Source organism: Crocodylus siamensis, chromosome 2, assembly GCF_052110815.1.
Source record: "Crocodylus siamensis isolate JL-2025a chromosome 2, ASM5211081v1, whole genome shotgun sequence".
Taxonomy (NCBI): domain Eukaryota; kingdom Metazoa; phylum Chordata; order Crocodylia; family Crocodylidae; genus Crocodylus; species Crocodylus siamensis.
Window position 1 is genome coordinate 168,399,555 of NC_143396.1, and position 24,307 is coordinate 168,423,861.

The 24,307-nt window shown below is 46.6% G+C and overlaps 2 protein-coding genes and 1 long non-coding RNA gene across 3 annotated transcripts in view; 2 read left to right on the plus strand and 1 right to left on the minus strand.

Moving 5' to 3' along the window:
* LOC149871197 (olfactory receptor 4S2-like) overlaps positions 1-2,642 on the plus strand; it is a 6,978-nt gene extending 4,336 nt beyond the window's left edge. Inside the window, exon 3 of the mRNA XM_090034593.1 lies at positions 1-2,642. This exon is cut by the window's left edge and continues 1 nt beyond it. Within this exon, the coding sequence (XP_089890719.1) occupies positions 1-705 (705 nt within the window). The 3' untranslated portion in view covers positions 706-2,642.
* Positions 2,643-5,510: 2,868 nt separating this feature from the next.
* LOC149871198 (uncharacterized) lies at positions 5,511-21,264 on the minus strand. The gene is made up of 2 exons (XR_016440184.1): positions 20,841-21,264; positions 5,511-5,772 (listed from the first exon to the last, which is right to left on the minus strand). It is a non-coding gene; the product is annotated as an uncharacterized LOC149871198 (long non-coding RNA).
* On the plus strand, positions 7,638-11,675 carry LOC149871199 (mas-related G protein-coupled receptor member H-like). Its single transcript, XM_090032157.1, has 2 exons — positions 7,638-9,290; positions 9,675-11,675. Exon 2 carries the CDS (start codon positions 9,729-9,731, stop codon positions 10,671-10,673), a length of 945 nt encoding a protein of 314 aa, XP_089888283.1. The 5' UTR covers positions 7,638-9,290; positions 9,675-9,728; the 3' UTR covers positions 10,674-11,675.
* Positions 21,265-24,307: the final 3,043 nt, after the last annotated feature.

The following is a 24,307-nucleotide window of genomic DNA, read 5'->3' on the forward strand; positions in this document are numbered from 1 at the left end:
ACTCCCAAAATGATTTCAGACTTCTTTGTTGAGAGAAAAACCATCTCTTTTGCTGATTGTATGACACAGCTCTTCTTCGGCCATTTCCTTGGTTGTACTGAGATATTCCTTCTCACAGTGATGGCTTATGATCGGTACATTGCTATTTGCAAACCACTTCATTACATGACCATCATGACTGGGCGTGTGTGTGGCTTGATGGTGTTGGGTTGCTGGACAGGGGGCTTTGTGCATTCCATTGTGCAGACTCTCCTGACCGCTCAGCTCCCCTTCTGTGGGCCTAATGAGATTGACCACTATCTCTGTGACGTACACCCTTTGCTGAAACTGGCTTGTATTGATACCTATCTTGTTGGTATCATTGTTGTTGCTAATACTGGGATGATTTCCTTGACCTGTTTTGTTGTATTAGTTATATCATATATTGTCATCTTAATCTCCATCAGAAGACGCACTTCTGAAGGGCGCCTCAAAGCTCTCTCTACTTGTGCCTCCCACATCACTGTGGTGGTTATATTTTTTGGGCCATGTATCTTCATGTACTTACGACCATCAACAACCTTCTCAGAGGATAAAACTGTCTCTGTGTTCTACACTGTCTTCACGCCTATGCTGAACCCACTGATTTATACGCTGAGAAATGAAGAGATGAAAACTGCCATAAGAAAAGTGTGGATCAGAAAAGTTGACTCAGAAGATAAATGAAAATTTTATCTTGTCAAAATAGTACTTTTAGAAACTGAGGTAAACAAAATTTCACCCGTTTTTTTTAGAGAAAAGAGATTTGCATGGTACTAGCTATTAGTTTTGCTGTGAAAATGTCACAAAAATTCCTATGAATTCTGTTACTGTGTACCTCCTTTAATAGGAATGCTTGCACTGTTTAAATCTGTAGGAAATCTACAGATTTCTGTATGCTCTGTTCTCTAAATTTGATTAATTTACTATCATTATTATTAGTATCATCACTACAATGGAGTAATACTAAGGTTGGAATTCCATTCTTTCCTGGCTACTTAAGTATACCATTTAGTCAGCTCCATAGCTTTGTCTGCATGGCTGTCTACGTGCCAGAAATTACACTTATTTACAGATCATTATTCTAGTCATGGTCATGCTGCCTGGACTCTGTGCTTTCCAGCAAAGCACTCTTATTGCTATGCCACTGGCCAGCTACTTCACAAACCTTTGCCTGACGCATCTTTTGAAGCTGGCCCCTGGGTGGTCATGATGAGGTATGTGAGTCGAGGAGAAGAGCACAAGGCAAAGCTGTAAAGTGGATACTGTCCTGAAAAAACGTGATCCCTGAGTTCTAGCTGGGGCCCTGGTTTTCCATGATGCTGAACGTTCCTCTCTCATTGTCCTTTATGACTGTTAAATGAAAAGAGGAGTATCTTAGCTTCAAAATGAGTGCTAGAGAAGTGGCTAATTCTGGTGTCCCCCCCCCGCCCCCCGCTTGCTGCTCTGGGCAGTGTTTGCTGCTGCCACCCAGGAGCTCACACTGTAGTAGGCTATGGTGAGGCTGCCACCACTGCCTCTGTGCTGCCCAGTGCACATACTCCATGTGGGAACAGCAGCAAATGCTGCCCAGCAAGGCCAGAGCCAGTGCAGGACCCAGGCTGACAGTGGGGGTAGCTTGCAAGCTGGTGCTGAGCATGGGAAAAGTGGCCCCTAGTCCACTCTGTGGCCGGTACCCCATGCTGCAGCCACACGCAGTCCACATGGGGCTGCCTGTGCCTGCTCAGGACAGCCCTGCACAGGATGTGAGCAGCTTCAGCAGGAAGCACAGGCCAGGAGGTGGGAGAAGGGCTACATTTCCCTGCACTCCACACCAGCTCCTTCCCTGCTGGTGAGGAGGGGGTCATGGTTGCATGCTGCCCCGCACCTGTACCACAGGGTTGGCGGGGGCACTGGGAGTGAGCTGGCACAGGAGAACAGGACCTGCACTGGTGTCCCAGGGCCAGAGCAGGGTGGCAGGGGTACAGGATCCTGGGTGGTAGGGCTCTATGGAGCCAAGATAGCTCCGCCCTCTCCCTGCTGATGCAGTCCAGCCTGACTATACAGGCTGCTGCCATCCTGCGCCCTGCTGTGAGCCCCACTGGTGCTGGCCCTGAGACATTGGTCCCAAGACACTGGACAAACAGCTGGGAACAGCTAAGCAACAGCTGGTTAGGCATGGAGTGAGTAGTGAGTAGGGAGGGAGAGAAAAGGGGTGAAGGCTGGTACAGGAGCCAGGGTGAGAAAGTGTGGGAAAAGGGTGATGGGGGGCAAGTCTGAACATGGGGGAGATAGAGGGGCTACAGTTAGAAAGGGAGCAGGTGCGTGGGGGCCTGCCAGTCCACTGTCCCCTCTGCCCTCTCCACTGCCAGATGGAGGAGATGATCTGTGAATCATTCACTTGCCACCCCAATCACTTTCTTTGCTCTCAATTGCCCCGCTAGCCCAAGATCACGGCCGTGCCACACTGATCAGGCCAAGAGCAGTGAAGGTACCAATGGGAAGGGGGGTGGGAGGGAGGTCCACCTCCCAATCTGCTCTTGCAGTCCCTGCAAGCTGTCCTGCCCCTGTATGCCCATATTCAACCCTTGACAGGCCCTGCAACTAAAGGGAAGGCGGGGGAAGAAGTCAGAGTGAGGAGTTCAAAGAGCTGGCAGGCAGTTTAAGGGCCCGGTGGAGGCTTCATCCAGATGCATGGGGGTGGTGCAGCTTGAAGACAGCCCAGGAGCATGCAGAGTGGGAGACACCACCACAGCTGCTTCCACCACTGCTGTTCTCTTGCTGTTTGGGGTGGCAGGACAGTGATCTGATGGAAGGGCCAATCACAGGATGAAAGAAGTATGCAGGGGCAAATGGTGGGCATCAGGATAGTATGGGAGTTGGAGGGAGTGATCCATGTGGTGTGGGTGGGACCTATTCTCCCTCTTTCTCCCCACCCTATACTGTAGCCAGAGAACTGATGAGCAGGGCAGGTGTGGAGCAGACTTGCAGCCCCTAGCCACATCTCTGCTTGCTAGCCCTCTAGCAGCAGGGCTGAGCAGTACACATTAGCTAGGGTTGTAACAGAGCTAGATCAGGCTCTCTTACAGCCTGTTCTCTGTTCAGTTGTGTTTATTCTTCTACCTGTTGCAACAAGGGAAGTTCAGTATCATTGAACCATTCAACCCAAACTTCTGATTGGACTAGCCATGATCCATGGATGTGACTCAAGGTGATTGGAGAATTTACTCTGAACTGATTGTATGAGCTGTTATTCAGGGGTATGCCCCCTGAAGGGATAAAAGAAGGGGTGTGCTGCAGCAATGGGGGAGAAGCAAATCAGTATTGAAGAGCTGAGGTAAGCTGACCCACCAGGGTGAACAAATGAGTCCCAGAAGAGCCTGAAATCAGTGGGACAAGGCTAGAGCAGGAGTGGGATGGCAGACATCAAGGCAGTACTCTGATGGACAGCAGGTTTTGGAAGACAGAGCAAGACGACACCTGTCAAGTCTGGATGGGGCTGTCAACTGTAACATTCATTGTGGTGAGTCGTACAATGTCAGTACAAGCAACATAGGGCAAAACTTACCTAAGAACTAACCCGAGGGCCAAGTGTAAGGGTTTATCATTGAACCCCCCTACCCCTGAGAGACTGCCCCCAAATTTCCAGAGGAAGAGGCTTTGCAGGGTTTCACAATACTGTAGTATAACAGTTATTACTATATAATAGTTACTGGTATTTTTCTTGATGTATATATTGATCCTTATAGTCTTATTTAACTCCCCTTTTCTCCCTATGCAAATAAATTGTATATAGTTAAGTATTGAGTGTTGTGTGATCAAGGTTTTGAGGCTCCAGGTGTCCTGTAGGGAGGCTTTCCACACTCTAGGAAGGGGGGCTTCAAGGCAGGGACCCCAGGCATTCATAATTGGGTACAGCTGGCAGGTATCTCCACAACCCAGGTTACAGAGTATTAACTCCAAACATGTGAATGGTCACTAGCACTAGTTAACCTTAACACAGACTAACATTCCTTAGAATTAGCACCTACTGACCCTAATGTGTAATTTCACTCACAGGTACCTTTCGAAATATTTAGGTAATTTTGAGAGTCACAGAAGGGCTCTTGGTTAGAACCACTAGTTTAACAGCATAGGTGGCAGAAGCGGGGAGGGGCTAACTGGGCTCAGCTCTCCCCCCCCCCACCACAACACAAGCAGCAGGTAGGTAGGGCCCCAGGGCAGCAGCAGAGGGGGAGGAATGCACAAACACACATACCCTGCACAGGCAGGATGACAGCCAACTGAGCAGGCAGGTTCATTTCTTTATGTTTACTTTACCTGGGCTTTGGTGGGGGGGGGGGGTGCAGATCGAGATCCACACAGTGTAGGGGCAGGGGCCAATCGTTCACTGCCATCTCACTCCCTGCTGCACTGTGGGGATTGCCCCATTCATGGGGCTGGGCTGGGTCATGGGACAATTGGAGCCTAGCAGCAAAGTGGGGAACATGGTCCCCCTATCTTTGCACAGGGCATGGGTGGGCTGTAGCTGTGAACAGCACTCTGCCTGCTCAATGCCTCACTGCTGCCTTTGAAAGTGATGTGGCGTGGTGTGGTGCCATGTGAGTCTTGCTGCTGAGTGGTCTGGGCAACAAGGCACATGGTGCCGCATCATACTGCTTTCAAAGGAGTGAGGCAAGGAGAAGGCAGAGTACAGTTTGCAGCTGCAGCCCACCCATGCCCTCTACAAACAAAAGGGGGCTACGTGCCCCCTCTCGGGTGCCTGTCAGGCTCAATTTACTCTCAACCCAGGTGAACAGATAGACATGCCCCTGGGAGCAATTGCATGTCCCTGAATTTGCTGTGTAGTGAATTCACGTACATTAATTGCACATGTAGATGTGCCCCCTGTGTACTATTTAATCCTGTATGCTGTTTTTTATGGCACTCCCTCATTGCCTTTAACCCTCTAATATTAGATTTTGTCTTATATAAGAACCCCCATGCCTAAACACTTAGTTTCATTGTGTGACCAAGGTCCACACCCTGGAGTTCTGTTCTCTTCTGTTTTTAATTTTCCTCAGTGAATCAATTGTATCTGTAGCTCCAATGATCTCATGCTGTCAAGTAGCTCCAGAGCAGTGCTACCTTGTGTCTGACTGAAAGGAATGCTAGTAAGATTTAAGGTCACACATGCTAATGATCAGTGGCATATTAAGGGTTAGTATTCTCTCTAATATGCACTGGTCAGACCTGCCAAAACAGGGCTGGTGAGCAAGGCTATGGCTAGGGGCTGCAAGTCTGCTGTGTCTTCCCTGTTCCCCAACAGCAGTATAGGCAGTCCTTGGACTTACAACATAATTGGTTCCTGAAAACTGCATCTTAAATTGAAACATTGTAACTTGGACCCATTTTTCCCATAGGAAACAATGTTATAAATGGGGATTGGTTCCTGAAACAAGGCCCAATACCCTATTTTAACAAAAAATAACTCAGAATTTTGTACTCAATCAATTATAGATGAATAATATAGCTACATTAATGTATTTATATTGTAAATAGCAATCATATTGACTTGGAAGGACTTCTTTAAGGTAACTTTGCTGGACTTTTCGAAGGGCTCTTGGCTGGAGTCTTCTCAGGAGTCTTGGTTGCAGGTTTTCTTGGCATCTTGTCTGCTTTCTTAAAGAAAGTGTCCAAGGAAGTTTGAACAGATGTTCTCCAGGGAGACGAGTGACACAACGAACTTGCTCTTTGACGTGGCGTCATGTCGGATCAAGTGTCGTGAAGTCAAAACTGACATCAGAAAGTTGAAACAGGGTGTCAATTTATAAATGTTCTAAGTGCAAAACTTGTAACTTGAAACATTGTATGTTGAGGACTGCCTGTATAGGCAAGCGGGGAGGGAGAGAAGGTGACCTCTGCACTGTTTGGATCTCCCCCTTTGCTTCCAAATCATTTCTCCTCTACCACCCATCAGCCTCCTCTATCCTGCAAATTGCACCACTACTACCAACCATCTCCTGGTTTGTGCCCCTGTCTTTACACTGGCTTCTCCACCCCTGGATCACCACCCTGCTCTCTTGATCAGACCAAGTGTGTGGCAGTGGCAGTGATGGTGGATGGGGGGAGTGGTTCTACTTTCCTGACTGTTCTCAGACTCCCTGAATCCTGCACAGCCCCCAGTCATAGTGTCCCACTCTGTACTGGGCCCTGCAGATGAAGCTTCTTGCCCCTACCTCCTCTTCCCTAGTGGGGAGCTACTGTGCAAGGGGCCTGACAGGCATTGGGTAGTGGTATCATGCATTTCAGGGAACCCAGAAGCAGGCAGGGAGGGGCTTCCCCCAGACTGGGGCTGCTACCACCACTCTTGGGCTTAGCAGAGCAGCAGGGCAGCAATATTTCTATACAATGATGGAGGGGCTGATGGAGGGTGGAAGGAGAAATCAGGACAATTCCAAAGGCAATTGAGGGTGCAACCTGGGGTGGGAGCAGTGATCCTATGAGTTTTGATCTCCCCTGAGCTCCTATGAGCTCCTCTCCTACCCACCTCTCCACCCCTCATGCCACCCTCCATTTCTGCCTCCCTCCCCTTTCCCCATGCACCCCTCCTCTCAGATCCCCTTCACCTCTTTCCCCTCCCTCCCCAGTCATCCCTTCCTCACTTACCTGCTGTCCTATCAGGCCAGGGTCATTGAGTCCTGGATGATAGCTACTGCACCAGGGGATAGTGCCTCCTGAGATACTGGAGGACCATAAATTGGTGGTTTTATCTCATGTGAACAGCCAGTGGTTTATTTTACTCATGCAAGGTAGCATGGCTCAAAGATAACCTTCATTTGAAGCAGCATAATTTTGATATGCCTAGAAGGCACTTAGCATTTGTTAACGATACTTAATGTTTGATTTTTCAAGTTTTCAGTGTTCTTAACATGATATAATTGTAACATGTAATCTCACCTCTACACAGCTACTAGAAGTAAGAGATTTTCACATGTAGAAACAATTTGGATGCCTAAAATGAGGACTAGGATCTGACCCCTGACTTGATCAAAAGACCATAAAGCAAGGAAACCTTACTCCATCTCTGGGAAACCTCTTATAATCCACCCCTCTCAGCATTAAAGATTTGCATTGTTTACTCTTCCAAACTTGCTGATATTCCTGACCATCCATTGGATCTTTCTACGTTTACATCTACTGGAGGTATACACCTGCATGTACAAGGGAATTGTATGTTCCACCAAAAGTAGGGATGGAGTCCTACATGTTTAAAAAAAAAACTTTAGAGCACCTCTGCATCTAAATGGTGAAACTATGACCCCCATCTTATGAGTCTTAATCATTGTCAGGCCATTTCCTTTACAGTTAGGATATCAAAAACAGTGATCAGAGAAGGGAAGCAGAGCATCGATATTGTCAGATGTTATAAAATTGCACAGTGTTTACAAGTATGGACACTGTGATCTGTTAATCACCCTGAAAAACATGAGGAAGGTACTTCTCTGAGAGGCCCAGGCAGGGACCAGGAAATTTATTGTGCCTGTGTAACAAATTACTGACCTTACAGGGAAGATCAGAGTGAGTGATTGGGGGATGCTGCGTGCACTTCTGGAGGAAATTTATTCTGTCCCATAAACATCTAGTTCAGCCCCTCAGGAAAGAAAGATAAGGGTTTAAGCAGATGGCATCTTTACTGATGGGACAGGGTTATTCTCTCTCCACACTTCCAGTCCTTCATTTTGAATCAGGCTGTGCCCAGCTCAGAGGCACCCAATCCAATGATTCAAAAAGCCCACCCAGATTTCCAGTATGCCATGCACTTTCCCTGCAACCTTCTCTGGCCTCCAGACCACCCACCTATAATGAACAATAGGCTGAATATGAGCCAACAGTGTGCCCTTGATGGTAAGAAGGGTAAATGCATACTAGGCTGTATTGGTAGGAGTGTTGCCAGCAGATCAAGGGAAGTGACTATTCCTTCTGTTCAGCACTAGTGTTGCCACATCTAGAGTACTATGTTGAGGCTTGGGCCCAGACTACAGAAAGGATGTGGACAAATTGGAGACAGCCCAGAGGAGGACAAAAAAAAATGGTGAGGGGGCTGGGGAACATGAGTTCTGAGGACAGTCTGAAGAAACTTGGTTTATTTAATCTAGAGAGGAGATGACTGAGGGGATTTAATAACAGCTTTCAACTACCTGAAGAAGGGTTCAAAAGAAGATAGAGCTGGACTGTTCTCAGTGGTGGCAGATAACAGAACAAGAAGCAATGGTCTCAAGTTGCAGCAAGGAAAATTTAGGTTAGATATTAGGAAGAATTTTCTCACTAGGTAAGTAGTAGGTTATCCAGAGAGGTGGGATAGGTTATCCAGAGAGGTGGTGGAATCTCCATCCTTCAAGGTTTTTAAGACCCAACTAGACAAAGCTTTGGCTGGGAAGATCTAGATGGGGATGGTCCTGCTTTGAGCAGGGGGTTGGACTAGATGACTTCCTGAGATCCCTTTCAACCCTAATTTTCTATGATTCTATGATTTTTTCTATTTATTGTCTGAGGGTGGCTAACAATCCCCCCTCCCCATCCCAAACTGGTACTTGTCATCTCTATACATCTCACTTTTTGCTTTTTCTTTCCCTGTCTTTGACCTTGCTTACTGCTGATGTTGGCCCCTGGACTTACCTTTTCTCAATGGCACTCACTCTCTGTTCCAATCCTCCCCCCATGGCTGTTGGAACTGTGTCTACTTCCCATGCTCCAATAGATTGTGTAAAATGGGGGTCCCAAGCAAGCGCTGACATGGGGAACCTCTGACAAATTGTCCATCTAATCATCACTTATTGTGTGTATTTAACAAAGTACATGATAAATTCTTATCTTGAGGTAAACCTCCAAATGAGAGAATTTACTACATCCCTTGACAATCTGTTCCAATTCACCCTCATCTGAGGAGCAGTATATCCTACTGACAGTGGGTCTGGAGTTCTAAAAGCCAGCTTCAGAACAAGCTAGAGTACTGTAGGGACTTGAATGGGGGAAACAGCTGCTTTCAACAGTCCCTGTCATGTGAGTGCTAATCATGGTCAGGCCATTTCCTTTCTAGTTAGGACATCAGAACCAGTGATGATAAAAAATAAAGCAGAGTGCAAACTCTTATAAAACCAGCATGTGTCAGAAGTCCAGCCACTGATTTTGGTGTTTCACCCTTCACAAGATGAAGAAGGCATTTTTTTAATGGGTGCACCAGGGACTGACTGAGACATTCATAATATGCATGCTGTTTGGAGGTTTTCCACAAGGTCCTCCAGAGGGGGAAGGTAAGGATACATGGGATGTATTCTTTAAAATTGTCTTTAAACTTCCAACTTTTGATCTATTCCCCCTACTGTCCAAGCATGATTGACAGCACCTTCTCTGTCCCACCTACACCAACTGCTGATCCTCATCTCTTTTCCCTTTCCTGTCTCCCTCACTATGACCTTCCCCTCTCTTACTGCTCAAGTTGGCATGTTCTACATATCTGTTTTGGTACCACACATGCCTCCGTGGATGTTGTTTCCCCGGGTGTATTTCATACTCTTTGGCATCTGACCATTCATTGTTATGATGTTGGAAAGGGGGAGGAATTCCCAGGGAAACAATGAACTGGGGATGTCACACTCACTAGTCTTCCCCAATCTCTGTCTCCTCTCAACTGAAAGGTGTGCTTGAGAGAAGTGGAGGAGGAATAATTGGCATCCCACACAGGATTCATCATGTCTGAGTCCAATACACAGACCAGCTTTTATCCAGCAACAGATTATGAGGAGGATTTCCAGATAAAGGATATCACTTTACTGATCATTCACAGTGTCACTGTGTTCATCTGCCTGTTGGGGCTTGTGGGGAATGGAAGTGTCCTCTGGTTCCTTGGCTTCTGTATCAAGAGGAATCCCTTCACAACCTACATCATGAACTTGGCCATTGCTGATTTTGGCTATGTTCTATGTACAACTCTCTTCTTATTTTTTGTAAACATGTATGCCTACCTGTTTAATTTAAACATCATTCCTTTAATTGATTTATTTAACATGCTGGTTCTCTTCACGTACAGTATCAGCCTGTATCTCCTGACAGCCATTAGTACTGAGAGGTGCCTATCCATTCTGTACCCCATCTGGTATCAATGCCACCGTCCAAAGCACTTGTCTACTATTGTGTGTACCCTACTTTGGGTTCTTGCTTGTCTGATGGCTGGGCTGGCATCTCCCTTTTGCTTTCTGTACTCCTTTGAAATTTGCATCAAGATGCTGACACCCCTCTCTGCTATGAATTTAGTGGTTTTCTCCCCCATCATGGTTCTGTCCAGCATCATACTGTTCATCAAGATCCAACTTAGCTCTCAGCAACAGCAGCCAAGAAAGCTCTATATTGTTATCATGCTCACTGTCCTCTTCTTTGTCTTCTTTGCTGTTCCCCTCAGCACTGTGACCTTTTCCCAGAATTACACTTATAATCATTTTCTTATTAATTTCAGTTTCCTGTTAGCTTCTGGAAACAGCAGCATCAACCCCTTTATTTACTTCCTAGTTGGGAGCTACAGGAAGCGGAGGTTCAGGGGCTCTGTCAAGGTTGCATTCAGGAGAGTGTTTGAAGAGAAGACAGATCCAAGAGATAACACACAGACTGCCAGGGCAGACACAATGGTGACAGGTATTTAATAGGGCTGTGCGAAATACCATCATTTTGTTTTGACATCTGTTTCACTGTTTTGAAGGGACAGTGTTTCATTTTGTCATTTCATTTAGTTTCAAAGCACTGTCCCATTTTGTTTTGTCAAAACTGTTTTGATGCGTTTCAACATTTAGTCCACAGGCTAGAATGAGGAATCATGCAAATGCCTAAAACTTTGTCATTTCTTGTCTGATTTGGATGAAAATTGCATGAATGGTAGCCCTTTCTGAGGACATGAAGCTTTCAACTTGGCAAGCAGATAGGTGTAGAGATTTTTGCGAAACTGCATCTCAAATTGATCAAACCAAATGTCCTGGCACTTGCCAGCTGCAGCAGCCTTCTCTCATCTGGCCAGCAGATCTGGGGGCTCACATCCCTGGGAGGGCTGTAGGTCTGTGTCAGAATCCTCTCAGGGGTGCAGGCTGGATGAAAGGAAGCTGCCATTGCCACCTGAGACTGGAACTGGGCACAGCCTGCATCCACCACTGGAAAAAATTGCTGCTGCCTCCTGAGCCTCCTCTCATCCAGCCCAAATCCAGGGGCTTGAATCCCCAGGAGGAATCTGACACAGCCCAGAAGCCCTATTAGGGGTTGTTACCTGTCAGCTCCATGTTCTTGGGGAACCCTGACACAGGACACAGACTGTCTGACTCACAAAGAATCGCCATCCCCCACCCCCCAAACAGAAACTGATTAAGATGCAGTGAGAGACACACCTAAAACCCTCCAGATAAGGGTGACAAGAGTGCAACAAGTGCCCTAGGTCTCATTTGCATCTGAGATGGGAACAGATGACCATTCATTTACATGAGAGATGGAGAACAGAAAACCTGAAGCAGAGACTGCAGTGAATTCTGGGATCAGAGAAGCAGGGGAGCATGGCATGATGGGGAAGTTGTGCTCCAAATGCTAATCGACCCCCACACCCAGCTCAGCACTTATCGGACCAGTTCTATTCTGGATTTACAAAGGACTTTTCCTTCCCCCCTCCCCCCCCACACCTCTAAGCAAAAGTAAGTTTATTAGGCATCTCGGGCCGTACATTCCCCGGTCCCAATATGGGAGGCCTATGTAAACTTAATTGGCTACAACTCGGTTGCCAGGTTAGGGAATGCTGAGGCAATAGACGGAGTCAGAAGGGGTATGGGCAACATTTGAACAATGGTACAGGGTTCATCACAGCGTCCAGCCTGTTGGAGCCCTGACCACAAGTGTTGTCATACTTTTCCCGAGACGACTGGTGGAAGTCCTCTCCACAATAGGTTATGAACACTCCAATAAGTGCCTTAAGTCTGTTAAAAGACTAAAGTAAGATCTGGAAAAGTCATGCTAAGCTGAGGCTAGTTCACAGCAAGTAAAAATCCAAAAACCCTGATGCTGCAATCTATTGTTTCTGAAGACACCAAGAGAGATCCCATCAAGTATATCTTCTATCAAGCTGGCTCCAAGTAGATGTTTCCTGAGTATCAATCAAGTTCCTGAGATGTTCCACCCAGATAACCCCTTGTCAATAGAAAAGACAATTTGATTTACAATATTGAGAATGCTTGAAAGAAACTGAACTGAGGGTATAAAAATCTGTAAAAGAAGCAGCAGTGTGTGTGCTGACACCACCAGCTTTCTTCTGGAGAGGCTGCAGGAGGAAGATCATCTCCCTTCAAGGATCGTGCTGAGAACTTTGACCTGTCAGTTTTGCAACCTGAGTGCCTTGGACTGGTGAGATCCCAGCTCTCTCTCTTTTCTCTTCTCTCTCTCTCTAAGCATAGATTTCTGAACTTGAACTGTATTAGTCAAGCTTGAGCTAAGTTTCCCCAAATACTTAGTGAAACCAGGGTATACTGTGACTGTTTGTGTTTGTTTTTCCTTTGCATGTCTATCACTACTAGTGTCAATAATAAATAACTTTTATAGTCAAACTGGTGGTAACTGGGTATATTTTGCCTTCTTTACTTCTCTTTCCCCACTTGCTCTGTAGCAACGCCCCTCTTACCTAAGCTAAAGATCCCTGTGAAGCCTAGAAATACTGTGAGGTCTGCTCATCAAGAGACTAAAAGATTGGGACGTGCTGAGTTCGAAACATATAAGGGGATCAGCTTGTACAGGCTGATTGACCCAGTTTGGCTCAGACGTGCCCTAATGAACTGAATGCTGGCCCATGAGGGTGTCGTCTGGACACCCAGCCAGATTCAGAGGTATTCTGTTTAACTGTATGCTTGTATCTGACTGTGGTTATTGTTGCTCTGATGAACTGATTCTTGGCATATGAGGGTGTCAGCCTGTCCATGCTGATCAACCCGGCCAGGTCAGGCGTGTCACGTTAATCTGTGTGTGTGACTGATTTGGGGACTGGAGGAACCCAGCCCCACTGAACTGAGTCCTGCAAGATAGCTCCACTGGGGGTGAGGGCTTGCAGGGGGAGAGATACATCTCCATAATAGAAACACCAGTAACACAAGCAGCACATTGATAGAATTACCAAGACCCTAGCCCTAATAAATGAGCACACCCCAAAGTAGCGGGCAAATCTGGTAACAGGGTGCAAGCCCCTGGATATGCAATCTTCTCCAGTATTGGGCACAGCCTGTGCCCAGTGCCGTCCCAGGTGGGACAAGCAGCCTGAGCCTCCTGTTATCATGGCACAGGTCCAGGGGCTCACACCCTCAGGAGGGCTCCTGAGCTGTGTGGGACTCCTCCCAGGGGTGCAATCCCTTGGATCTGCACTGGATGATTGGAAAATGAGGTTGCTTTCTGGTTGTGCAGCCCATGCCCAATGCCAGGGAAGACTGCTGTTGCCACCAGTTCCAGGCAGTAGCAGCAGCTTCTTGTCATCCAGTGTGTGGATCCAGGGGTTTGCACCCCCAGGCGGAGTCCGGCACAACCCCAAAGCCCTCAAAGGAGTGCAAGCCACCAGATCTGCATGTCCAATGGCAGGAGGCTGCCTCTGCTGCTTGGGACCGGTGATGAAGCCAAGTAAGCCCGGCTTCGAAACTCACAATGTTTCAAAACTTTTGAAACTTTTTGAGTGCCCTTGTTTTGCTTCAAAGCTGTCTCAAAGCCTTTTGTTTCATTTCAATTTCACTGTTTCAGATTGAAACACAGTGAAACATCTTAAAAAGAAACATCCAGCAAAATTTCGTGCAACCCTAGTATTTAAATCTATATGGCCACCAGTCTCGGAGGTCCTATTTTAGGAACCAGTGATTTTTTACAGCGTAGAATCAAGGACATAAGAGATACGGCTTTTCACACAGTGCACTGCTTCATGGTCTGCCTAGTGTTAAAAGACTCTTGCACAGATTGGGTGCAACCCTGTTATCTTCTGAAACATAGGAAGGAATACTCAAAGAAAAACAGGCTCTGGCTCATGATATTCACTTTACCTTGTACATCAACAAGTAGTATCCTGCAAATATGCAGACATTTCTCTTTAGATGCTCAGTCTCAGGTGAATTACCTACACACACTTGCTATCTGCTTAGTGCCTGTGTTGTGGTCTTCTCTGAAAATATTTTTGAGAATCATTTATCACTGCAATCTATTTTTGTGTGTACTCTAGCATAATGTTGCATGCTTAATTTGCCCTGCTTCAATAGTATGCTGTTACATACTACAAAAAAATAGGTTAATCTTTTTGAGGATGAAACTTGGGAGCAAAGTAGGATAAAGAATGCAATGAGCCACCATGTTTCATGGCCCCATCAACTGATTATATTGTGTCATCCTTAGTGCCCAAAGAGAAATTAAAGTCCCAGGATGAAAAATTGGCTCAAAAAGCAGAGTCCGGGATATATTAGAGAAGGGAAAAGGGAGATGGAGAGCACAGAAGTGTTGGAGAAAGACAGCGTAGCCATCTGGCTGACTGAATCTTTTCCTGAGATTTGGCCTAGGCATCCAGAGACATATGGACTCTTCCTGAAGTAATGAAAATTACCTATAAATACTGTTCTATTAAAGAAAAGCTACCTGCTTCACTGCATGTGACCTTGGGTGTATTCTGTGCCCTTAAAGAAGATCAATTCCTTTCTGTGGCTGAGCCACAAGCTAGTTGACAGGGAGGGGTGGGGGGTTGTTGGGGAGGAATGGAAGGCATGGAGACAGAGGATTCAAGGCCCATAACTCCTTGTCTCAAAATTTAAGAAGACCGTTTCTCAAAATCTAGAGGTTTTGCCTTGGCTGGCCTTCAGGGAAAACCAGAAAGACTGTGTTAAACATAGGTGTGTGTGTGGGGGGGGAGGTGTGGGGGGCTGAGCACATGCATGCATGTGCACATGTGCCACCCCCTTGGAAATTCTGTGGGGAAGGGGAAGAGCATGGGGGATGTGGGGGAGTGGGGTAGGGACCAGGCAGGGATTGGAACAGAGCCAGGCCTGGGATCAGTACCAGGGGCCCACTGTGCCTGTCCCTCCCCCCATGCCCAGAGTCACTGCCCAGCACTGTACGTCCCTGCAGAACCGCACCCCTGCCCAGCCCTGGAATGGCCCTGGCTGCCTCCCTGCACTGGCCCTGGCCCCAGCCCCAGCCCCAGCCCCAGCCCCAGCCTCACACCACCTGGGGGAGCCCAGAAGAGGGCCATCCTAGGTTGCACCAGTGGGATGGGGGGAACGGAGCCCACTGGACCCCTGAGCACACCCTGGATCATCCCCAAGAAGATCCCAGTAAAGCCTGGCGGCTCCTCCAGAAGCATGCTGTGACACCAAGCACCTGAGGGGGGGCACATGGCCCTCTTTTGTTTGCACAGGGCAAGGGTGGGCTGCAGCTGCAAGCTGTGCTCTGCCTGCTCCTTGTCTCACTGCTGCCTTTGAAAGCAGTGTAATTCAGCACCATGTCCCTCACTGCCCGGACCACTCAGCAGCAGGGCTCACATGGTGCAACACCATACTACATCGCTTTCAAAGGCAGCAGTGAGGCATTGAGCAGGCAGAGCACAGCTTGCAGCTGCAGCCCACCCATGTCCTGTACAAAGATTGGGGGACCATTTGCCCCCCTTGGCTGCCGGGCTCCAATTACCCCATGATTCAGCCCAGGCCCATGGATGGGGCCCTAGCTGGGCTGGGTAATGAGGCAATCCCCACAGTGTAGCAGGGAGTGAAACAGAGGTGAATGATTCACCCCCTGCCCCTACCCCACTGCCTCCTACATTGTGGGGGTCTTGATCTGCCCCCCATCACCAAGCCAAACATAAAGAAACTAACCTGCCTCTTCAGCTGGTTGTGAGCCTGGCTGTGCAGGGTATGTGTGTTTGCACATCCCTCCCCATCTGCTGCATCAGCCTGTGGCCAGGGAGTTGTTGGGCCCTACCTGCTGCTTGCGTTTAGCGGGGACTGAACCCAGTTAGCTGCCCCCCCACTTCTGCCACCTATGCTGTTAAACTGGTCGTTCTAACCAAGAACCCTTCTGAGTACTCAAAAAAACCTAAATATATAGAAAGGCACCTGTGAGTAAGATTACACATTAGGGTCAGTAGGTGCTAATTCTAAGGAATGTTAGTCTGTGTTAAAGTTAACAAGTGCTAGTGATAATTCACATGTTTGGAGTTAATACCCTGTAACCCAGATGGTGGAGCTACCTGCCAACTGCACCCAGTTATGGATCCCTGGGATCCCTGGCTTGAAGCCCCTTATGGAAAGACCATAAGGATCAATATATACATCAACACAGATACCAATAACTATTATATAGCAATAAATATTATACATATACTACAGCATTATGAAACCCCAAAGGGCCTCTTCTTTTGGAAATTTGGGAGCAGTCTCTTGTCGGTGTGGGAGTATCTTTGGGTCAGTAACAATCCCTTACATTTGACCCTCAGGTCATTTCCTAGATGAGTTTCACTGTGTTTTTTGTAGTGGCATTGTACAACTCACCACAATGAATGTTACAGCTGACAGCCCTATCCAGACTTGACAAGCAAAGTCTTACTGTGTGTCCCACGTTCATTAGTTCAAACAGGAGCTTCTGTACCTTTAACAGTGAAGTTTTAAGGACTTCCTGGCTCTGTATTGATTCTTTCATGTCCTTAGTCTGTGATTTAGTAGGTCTTAATCCTTGCTCATCCTAGCTAACTACTGTGTTACGCAATTAATCATGATTCAGTCAGGGATCAGCTCAATACACAGTAGCTGCCCGGGCTTGAACTAATGAACACTGGTGCCCTCTTTGCCCTGACAAGCACCCTGCCAGTCTAGCCAGAAGGACCAGCTGGCAACCCCCTTCTGGAGCAACATTGCACTGAAAGAAGTCTCGACTGACCATCGACAAGTGGACTCCAGTGCTTTGGGATAGGTGTATCTTGACACCGGTGCTTAGAATTCATAGATCGTGTGTGTGTGTGTGTGTGTGTGCGCGCGCGTGCGTGGCGATCAACCCCAAGGTTTATGAACTGACTTTTGCATCTGTCTAATAAACTAGAATTTTATGATGATCCTGCAAGTTGATCTATTCTAGCCAACATCGTGGCTGCAGCAGGGCCTAGCAGGCCTGCAGTTTTCACTCCCCTGTGCTTCAAGACAGACACAGTCAGTTGCACAAGCACCCATGTCTTGAGTTTTGCCTGTCAGCAGCTAGGGGTGCAGGGCCCCAGAACCCCCCTGCACCGATCTCCTTAACAGCTGACAGGCTTTGTGGCCACAGCAGGACCTAGCAGCCAGGCCTGCAGTAGTTTCTGCCCCCTCTCCTCCCCCTGTGCCCCAAGACAGACACAGCTGCACAAGCACCCGTGACATGCATTTTGTCTGTCAGCAGCTAGAGGTGTCCCTGCACTTATCTCCTTGACAGCTGGCAGGCTTATTGGCCACAGCAAGGGCTAGCAGTTCTCCTCACTGTTATTGCCTCTTGGGTGCATACTCTTTGCAGCTTCCCCATTTTCCTTGTAAACAACACAAGTGAAAAATCTATACTCTGGAAAAAACCTCTTGGGTAAGGAGAAGTCTAGTATTTTAAAAAGAACTCAGTCTCCTATGCATGAAAATGCCTTTTAGGGGCACTGGCAAGGTCTGGAGGCTGTGGGATCAGGGATCTCCATCCTGCTACCCTCCCCCTGGGGCCCCTGCAGCCCTGTGGGTGGGACCCAGTGCAGCAGGACAGAATGGGCTTGGGAAGCTCAGTGCCACCTCTGGGAGCCTCATGCTGCTTTGGCAAATGCTCCTTTCCTACTGGGCAGCAGTAAGGGGCACAACTCCATGCAGCCACTCCTGCTGCTGCTAGGTGGGGATGGGGCACCTCACCATGGTGGTACAAGGCTCCCAGTGGCAGCACCGAGCCTCCCCACCCCATTCTGTCCTGCTGTGCTAGATCCCACCACAGGGCTATGAAGGAGGGCAGCAGGATGAAGAGCCCACAGCCTTCATTCTTGTTATTATCTTTTCATCAGCATTATTTCCTGACCCTATATGTTTTACCTTCTAGATTTACACAGAAAATCATGAGGCTGTGAGAAGTCATGGAGAGTTTAGATAGGTGGCAATGACACTTAATAGCAATGATACACCAAAATTACTCACCGAATTATAAAGACTACAACACTTACTGAGACTTCCTGAGCCACTGCTTTCTGTAGATACCACCTAAAAGTTAATTAAGGAGTCATACTGCTCTTAACACAGCCCAGCATGAAACTCATTTAATCCAAAATTACAGTATCTGAAAACACAGAGAATGGATTGGGCATTACTCAGAACAGCAAAGAAGAAGGAAATGACCGTGATTAAATGATGATATTGCCATGATGACATACAGCCTTCCTGCCTAAAATTGCTGTAAGCCATATTGGAGCTTGTATGAACCATAGGTTCAGATGGAAAACAGATAAGAGGGAAGGAAAATTCAGAATATATAAGAACCTTAAAGGCCTTAAAGCAATTTTTGGAACTATGAAACACAGTAAAAAAGGATGGTAAGCTTGTAGACAGAAGAGTGCCCTGAGCTAGGCACACACTATGGTAGGCAAGTATTTTCGGTGGTGAAGTGCTAGAGGGGGCTGGATAGACAGTTCCTTCTACAGATGGAAAACTGCAGATGGACACTCTCCAGGGGCCTTAGGTCAGTGCTGCATTGCAATAGAATCAGTAGGAAAGATGAATTCAAAGTGTTATTAAGTTTTGAATAAAACAAAAATACTAACCATTAAGGGGAAAATCCAAAGCAGAGCAGGAACCGAAGTAAAAAGTGGCCGAGTTGAATATGTAGGCAATGATAGTATTTCCATGGTGTGAAAATTGAGGTGGCAAAGGATGATAATATTCCACAGCAGCTCACAGAGGCAGATGAACAGCAGAACTGCTAATGACCACTTCATGTATATTGTCTATTTTACATTCAGAACTGTTATAGTCATCCTAACAAATCAGCTAGTCTCTAAGGGAACTTGCCCATGTAATCAGCTTTTACCCACTAAAGATGTTCCTGGGGTTTTTTTGCTTTCTTAATTTATGATGATTAATGAAGTAATGTGGACCTTATTTACCATGTAATGGCTTATTCTGCTAAAGCTAGTAAAATGTGTTAGGGGGCATGTCATAACAATTTTACCCTCCTGCCCTTTCAGTAATACTTAATGCCAGGTGGCATTTTTGGACAACATTTGATATGGTTTATTTTCTTGGGTCATGCTGAGTTGTTTGTTTGGGTTTTTTTGGGGGGGGGGTTATCAGTGGCTTTGCTTGAGAGAGACATGTTTTTAGGGGGGAGTTAGTTCAATATCAATAAGCAGTGCTGCCCGCCTGCCCTGCACAGCCTGCACAAGGCCCTGGGAGGTTGGGGTGGGAAATTTTTCTGTGCAAAACACCTCAAGATCCTGCCTACCTCCCCCTCTCAATTCTGTCTTGGTACGGCATCAAGGACTCAAAGGGGTTCACCCCCTGCCCAAGCCTGGTGCCGCAACACTTCTGCCCCTCACTTTTTCTGAGTGTTTGCTGCACACAGCGCTGGGGGGCTGGGCTGGGAAACCTCTCCATGCTTTTTGTGTGCTTTTCCAGTCCACGGGAGTTTTTGCGTATTTTCCAGGCTGGTGTCAGACTGTGTTGTTTTTTTTGTTACACCTGAATGAGGCTGGTGGATGGGGGGAGGGAGGCTGCCCCCAGGGGCCTATAAATTCATGGAGCAATGATCAGGGCGTGTACGCTGTATCAACAAATGAGAGAGTTTTGAGGCAGATGAAAGATGGCAGCACACCAGAAGCATAAGGACTTGGCCCAGCATGATGCTTGTTCCTGGGTGGCACAGAAATACAAACGCAGAGTTTCGATAAGAGAGCAGCTTGCTGTTGATGTCCGGTGCAGTGCAGCATTCCAGTGCAGGATGAGAGCTTCTTTGTGACACTTGAAAGAAGACGCCACCACCTGTTCCACAGCCAGCCAAGATGTTTATGCATTGGTGACACTCAACACTCAGCTGTGCCCTGAGGGCGAGCAGTTTGCATGTTTTACTTCAACTTGCATGTAAACAGGTTTTACTTGCCATGAAGGAAGGTGCAAAGGAAGTGCAAGGTATTACAGAGCATGAAGCCCTACAGATGACAACATTGAAATCTTTTTAAATTTGAAAAATTAATATTTTGGTTTAATATATGAACATTCCGGTATTTACCAATGAATACAACTTTTTTTTGTCTCAGTTCAGGTTCAGAACAGTCTATGCTGTGTTTGTTTGCCCTACTTCCAGGCTTGCCTGATGCTTAGCCATCTGGCCTAAAGCGTGCAAAATTTAAAAATGCAGAAAAAATTTACATGTTCAGGTAGTCCAAGCACCTTCTCAATGAAATGTGCTTCATCTTTTTTTTTTTTATGCCCATTTTTTTTTAGTAGGCTGTCTGCCTTCCTCTGGTGGTGGCCCAAAGATCTGAGATGCTGGACCCTAGACTGGACTGGGTGCCTATTTGATAATGATTGTGCTGTCTTGTATCTTGTCAGGACATTATCATAGACAGAATTACTTGGGATTGATTAAGTTAATAATTATACTAGTAATACATACATAAATACATTCTGTCGCGCCCCATACGCTGGTGCACCCTTGACCTGCGAGCCTGGGTCGGCACGACCGGCTTGGCGCGAGGAGCAGGATTTATGACCGGGCAGGTGGGTGATAACAGTGAACAGGAGTCAGGATGATTTAAACACAGCATGATGGTTTCACAAAAGGTTTATTTTACTTACGCTTTTGATGGCAAGAGTGCAGGCAGTGGAGTTGATTTATTCATTCAGTTACAGCATGCAGATATCATGTTACCCCAGTGATTCATATAAGCTTTTGCAGTTTGCAGATTACCGGGAACTCTTGATAAGAAAGATAACACCAGAGATAGAGAGATAAACGGGGCTACGCCAAAAGATAATGTAGGCGGAGAGAAATATTCGTGCACGATCTGTTCTTCTTGAGTGTATACGCAGTTCTCTGTTCTCTGTTCTCTGCTTTGGGCGGAAGTTCCTTCAAAGTTTTATCTGACACAGGTGACCAATTACTATACGCCAATTATAAATAATTAATGAGTTGGCACTTGTGCTTTCTTTGTTTGCTCAGGTTTCATAAAAAAGGGGGGTTATTTTTACTTGGGTGGTACTGGTTCTGTTTGGTCACAGGATGGCGCGCGTAGCATATTTAATTTTACAACTTTACTAAAGTCAGTTAATCTCGTTACTATAGATACTTTATCTTTTGTGCTGGGCCGTCAAGGTCAGTTTGTCTCTTTCGTATGAAAACTTAAATAATTTGAAATGAGGCACAGACAGGGCTGTGTATATGCAACACTATTGATACAGAGGCATAAATTACAGCCACAGAATTGGTTGTGTTAGCTTCTGACCCTTTGTCATCTGACCTTTTGCCATCGGCATCTGAAATCAAAGACTTTAATCTTTGACACATTCATACATACAGAAGTCATAAATGAATACATAATAAATACGTACTAAGTATGTAATTAATAAAATAAATACATCAATAATAAAATATGTAAATCTGGGTGCTCTTATCACCCCCATTGGGGCTTGAACTCAGGCTCTCCTGCTGGTCCCCTGGCCACTAGTTTCATAGATTGCATAGGTTTCATAGACATTAGGGCTGGAAGGGACCTCGGGAGAGCGAGTCCAGCCCCCTGCCCCAGGGGCAGGAAGTCAGCAGGGATCATAGGATCCCAGCAAGATAAACATCCAAATTTCTCTTCAAGGTGTTCAAGTAGGTGCTTGAACCACCTCCAGTGGCAGTCTATTCAGGACCTTGGGGTCTCAGACAGTAAAGAAGTTCTTGCTTATATCCAGTCTGAAACTGTCATGGAGGAGTTTATGACCATCCAATGTTGTCATCTCTTGGGGTGCTCTGGTAAACAGATACTCCCCCAGATCCTGGTGAGCACCCCTTATAAGCTTGTAGGCAGTCACCAGATCACCCCTGAGCCTGCATTTTTGAGGCTTGAAGCGTCTCATAGCTTTCAGCCTTTTATCATAAAGTCTGTTTTCCTGACCTCTGATCATGTGCATGGCTCTCCTCTGGACTCTTGCAAGCTTCTCCACATCCTTTTTGAATTGTGGAGCCCAAAACTGGACTCAATACTCCAGCTGCAGCCCCACCAAGGCCAAGTACAACAGCAGAATGATGTCCTGGGATTCGTTTGAGAAGCATCTATAGATGCAAGCCAGCATTTTGCTCACTTTACTAGCTGCAGAATCACATTGCAGTCTCATATTCATCTTGTGGTCAGTTATGACCCCTAAGTCCCTTTCGTCCGTAGTGCTAACCAGAGTAGCACTGCTGAACCTATAAGCATGCTGTGGGTTTTTCTTACCAAGGTGGAGAACCTTCCATTTTTCAATGTTAAACAACATCAGGTTCTCATCCACCCATTTCCTGAACCTGTCAAGGTCAGCCTGGATTGTCCTCCTGTCCTCAGGTGTGGATGCTTTACCCAGAACTTTGGTGTCATCAGCAAACTTGGCCAGTCCACTTCTGACATCAATGTCCATATCATAAATGAAGATGTTGAATAGTATAGGTCTAAGGACAGAGCCTTCAGGGACCCCACAGGTCAGTCTGAGCACCCTCAGTGGTGCTTGGGCCTGGCAAAGGTCCACCTCCCTCCCTCTTACTACTGCCTCTTAGCACCCAGCTCTTCCACTGGTATGTTCCCCAACTACAGGCAGCAGCAGACTTAACTAATTTTCTTAATTAAGTTCTCCTAGTATATCCTGGGTTTCAGCTAAAAGCAATAGTAGGATTCAAGGAAGACATTGTCTTAAGCAAGCAGGACATGAAAAGATTTTGCCCTGTTTTGTTCCCTTTTGCTCAAAAGTCTGCAAAAGTCACTCCTAGATTACCATGAAAACACTCGTATCATTTACATGTCAATTGCTAAACAAGCCATGTGCTCCCTGCAACCACAGCTTTCCTAGTTTTTTTAAAAAAAGAGATGAAATGTTACCACATTGAAAAAATTCCTGAATCTTTCCTAAACTTTCAGCATTTCACACTCAATGTATGAAACACCCTCTCTATCCCCCTACAAAAGCTAGGCAACACTTGTCTGTCTTTTGTGAAAATTGCGTGTCTGTTTGAACACTTTGGACCAAACCATACATGACTCATACATGAGAGAACTTCTCAGTTCCCCAATTCAAGTCATAGATGGGTGCAGCCTGCCAACGCTGCATGAAAAAAATTGCATTTTTTGCATGAAAAAATTGTTTCCATTCCATTCCATAATTTCCCCTCAAGCACATGGAATATTCAACTTCTATGCTTTCACCTAAAAAAGAGGTTACGGACCACCATTGCCACCCATCCCACACTGTAAGGACCCTGACACCCTGTGGAAACTGATCATAAAGGAATTGCTTTTGCCCACACAGCTAATGGAAATGTGTTTCATTCATCCATTCTAACACGTTCATGCTTTTTTGCCTGAAGTGATTCACACAACATTTGGAAGAATTTCCAGCACAGTAATTGTGTGAGTATACTTCTGAATGGCATGGGCTAGACTTCATAGCCATTAGATTTCATAGATTTCGTAGACAATAGGGCTGGAAGGGACCTCAGAAGCTCATCAAGTCCAGCCCCCCTCATCGATCCTAGCCACCCTGACTGCGAAGTAGTGCCTTCTACAACTTAGGGCCATTATTCCTTGTCACTCCAGGAGGCACTCAGAGGAACAAGGTCTCTCCAAATCCCTGCTGGACCCCGCTATTAAGTTTATAGATGGCCACCAGGTCCCCCCTCAGCCTTCTCTTGTTGAGGCTGAACAGGTTAAGGTCCCATAGTCTCTCCTCGTAGGGTCTGCCCTGTTGTCCCCAGATCATGCAAGTGGCCATCCTTTGGACCCTCTCAATGCTGTCCACATCCCTCCTGAAGTGCGGCGCCCAGAACTGGACACAGTACTCCAGCTGCAGCCTGACAAGTGTCGCATAGAGGGGGAGGGTCTCCTCCTTGGCCCTGCTTGTGATGCATCTCTGGATGCATGACAAGGTATGGTTAGCTCTACTGACTGTGTCCTTACATTGTTGACCCATGTTCATCTTGGAGTCGATAATGACTCCAAGATCTCTTTCTGCCACTGTGCTTTTGAGAAGGGAGTTCCCCAGCCTATAGGTATGCTGCTGGTTCCTACTGCCTAAGTGCAGCACCCTGCACT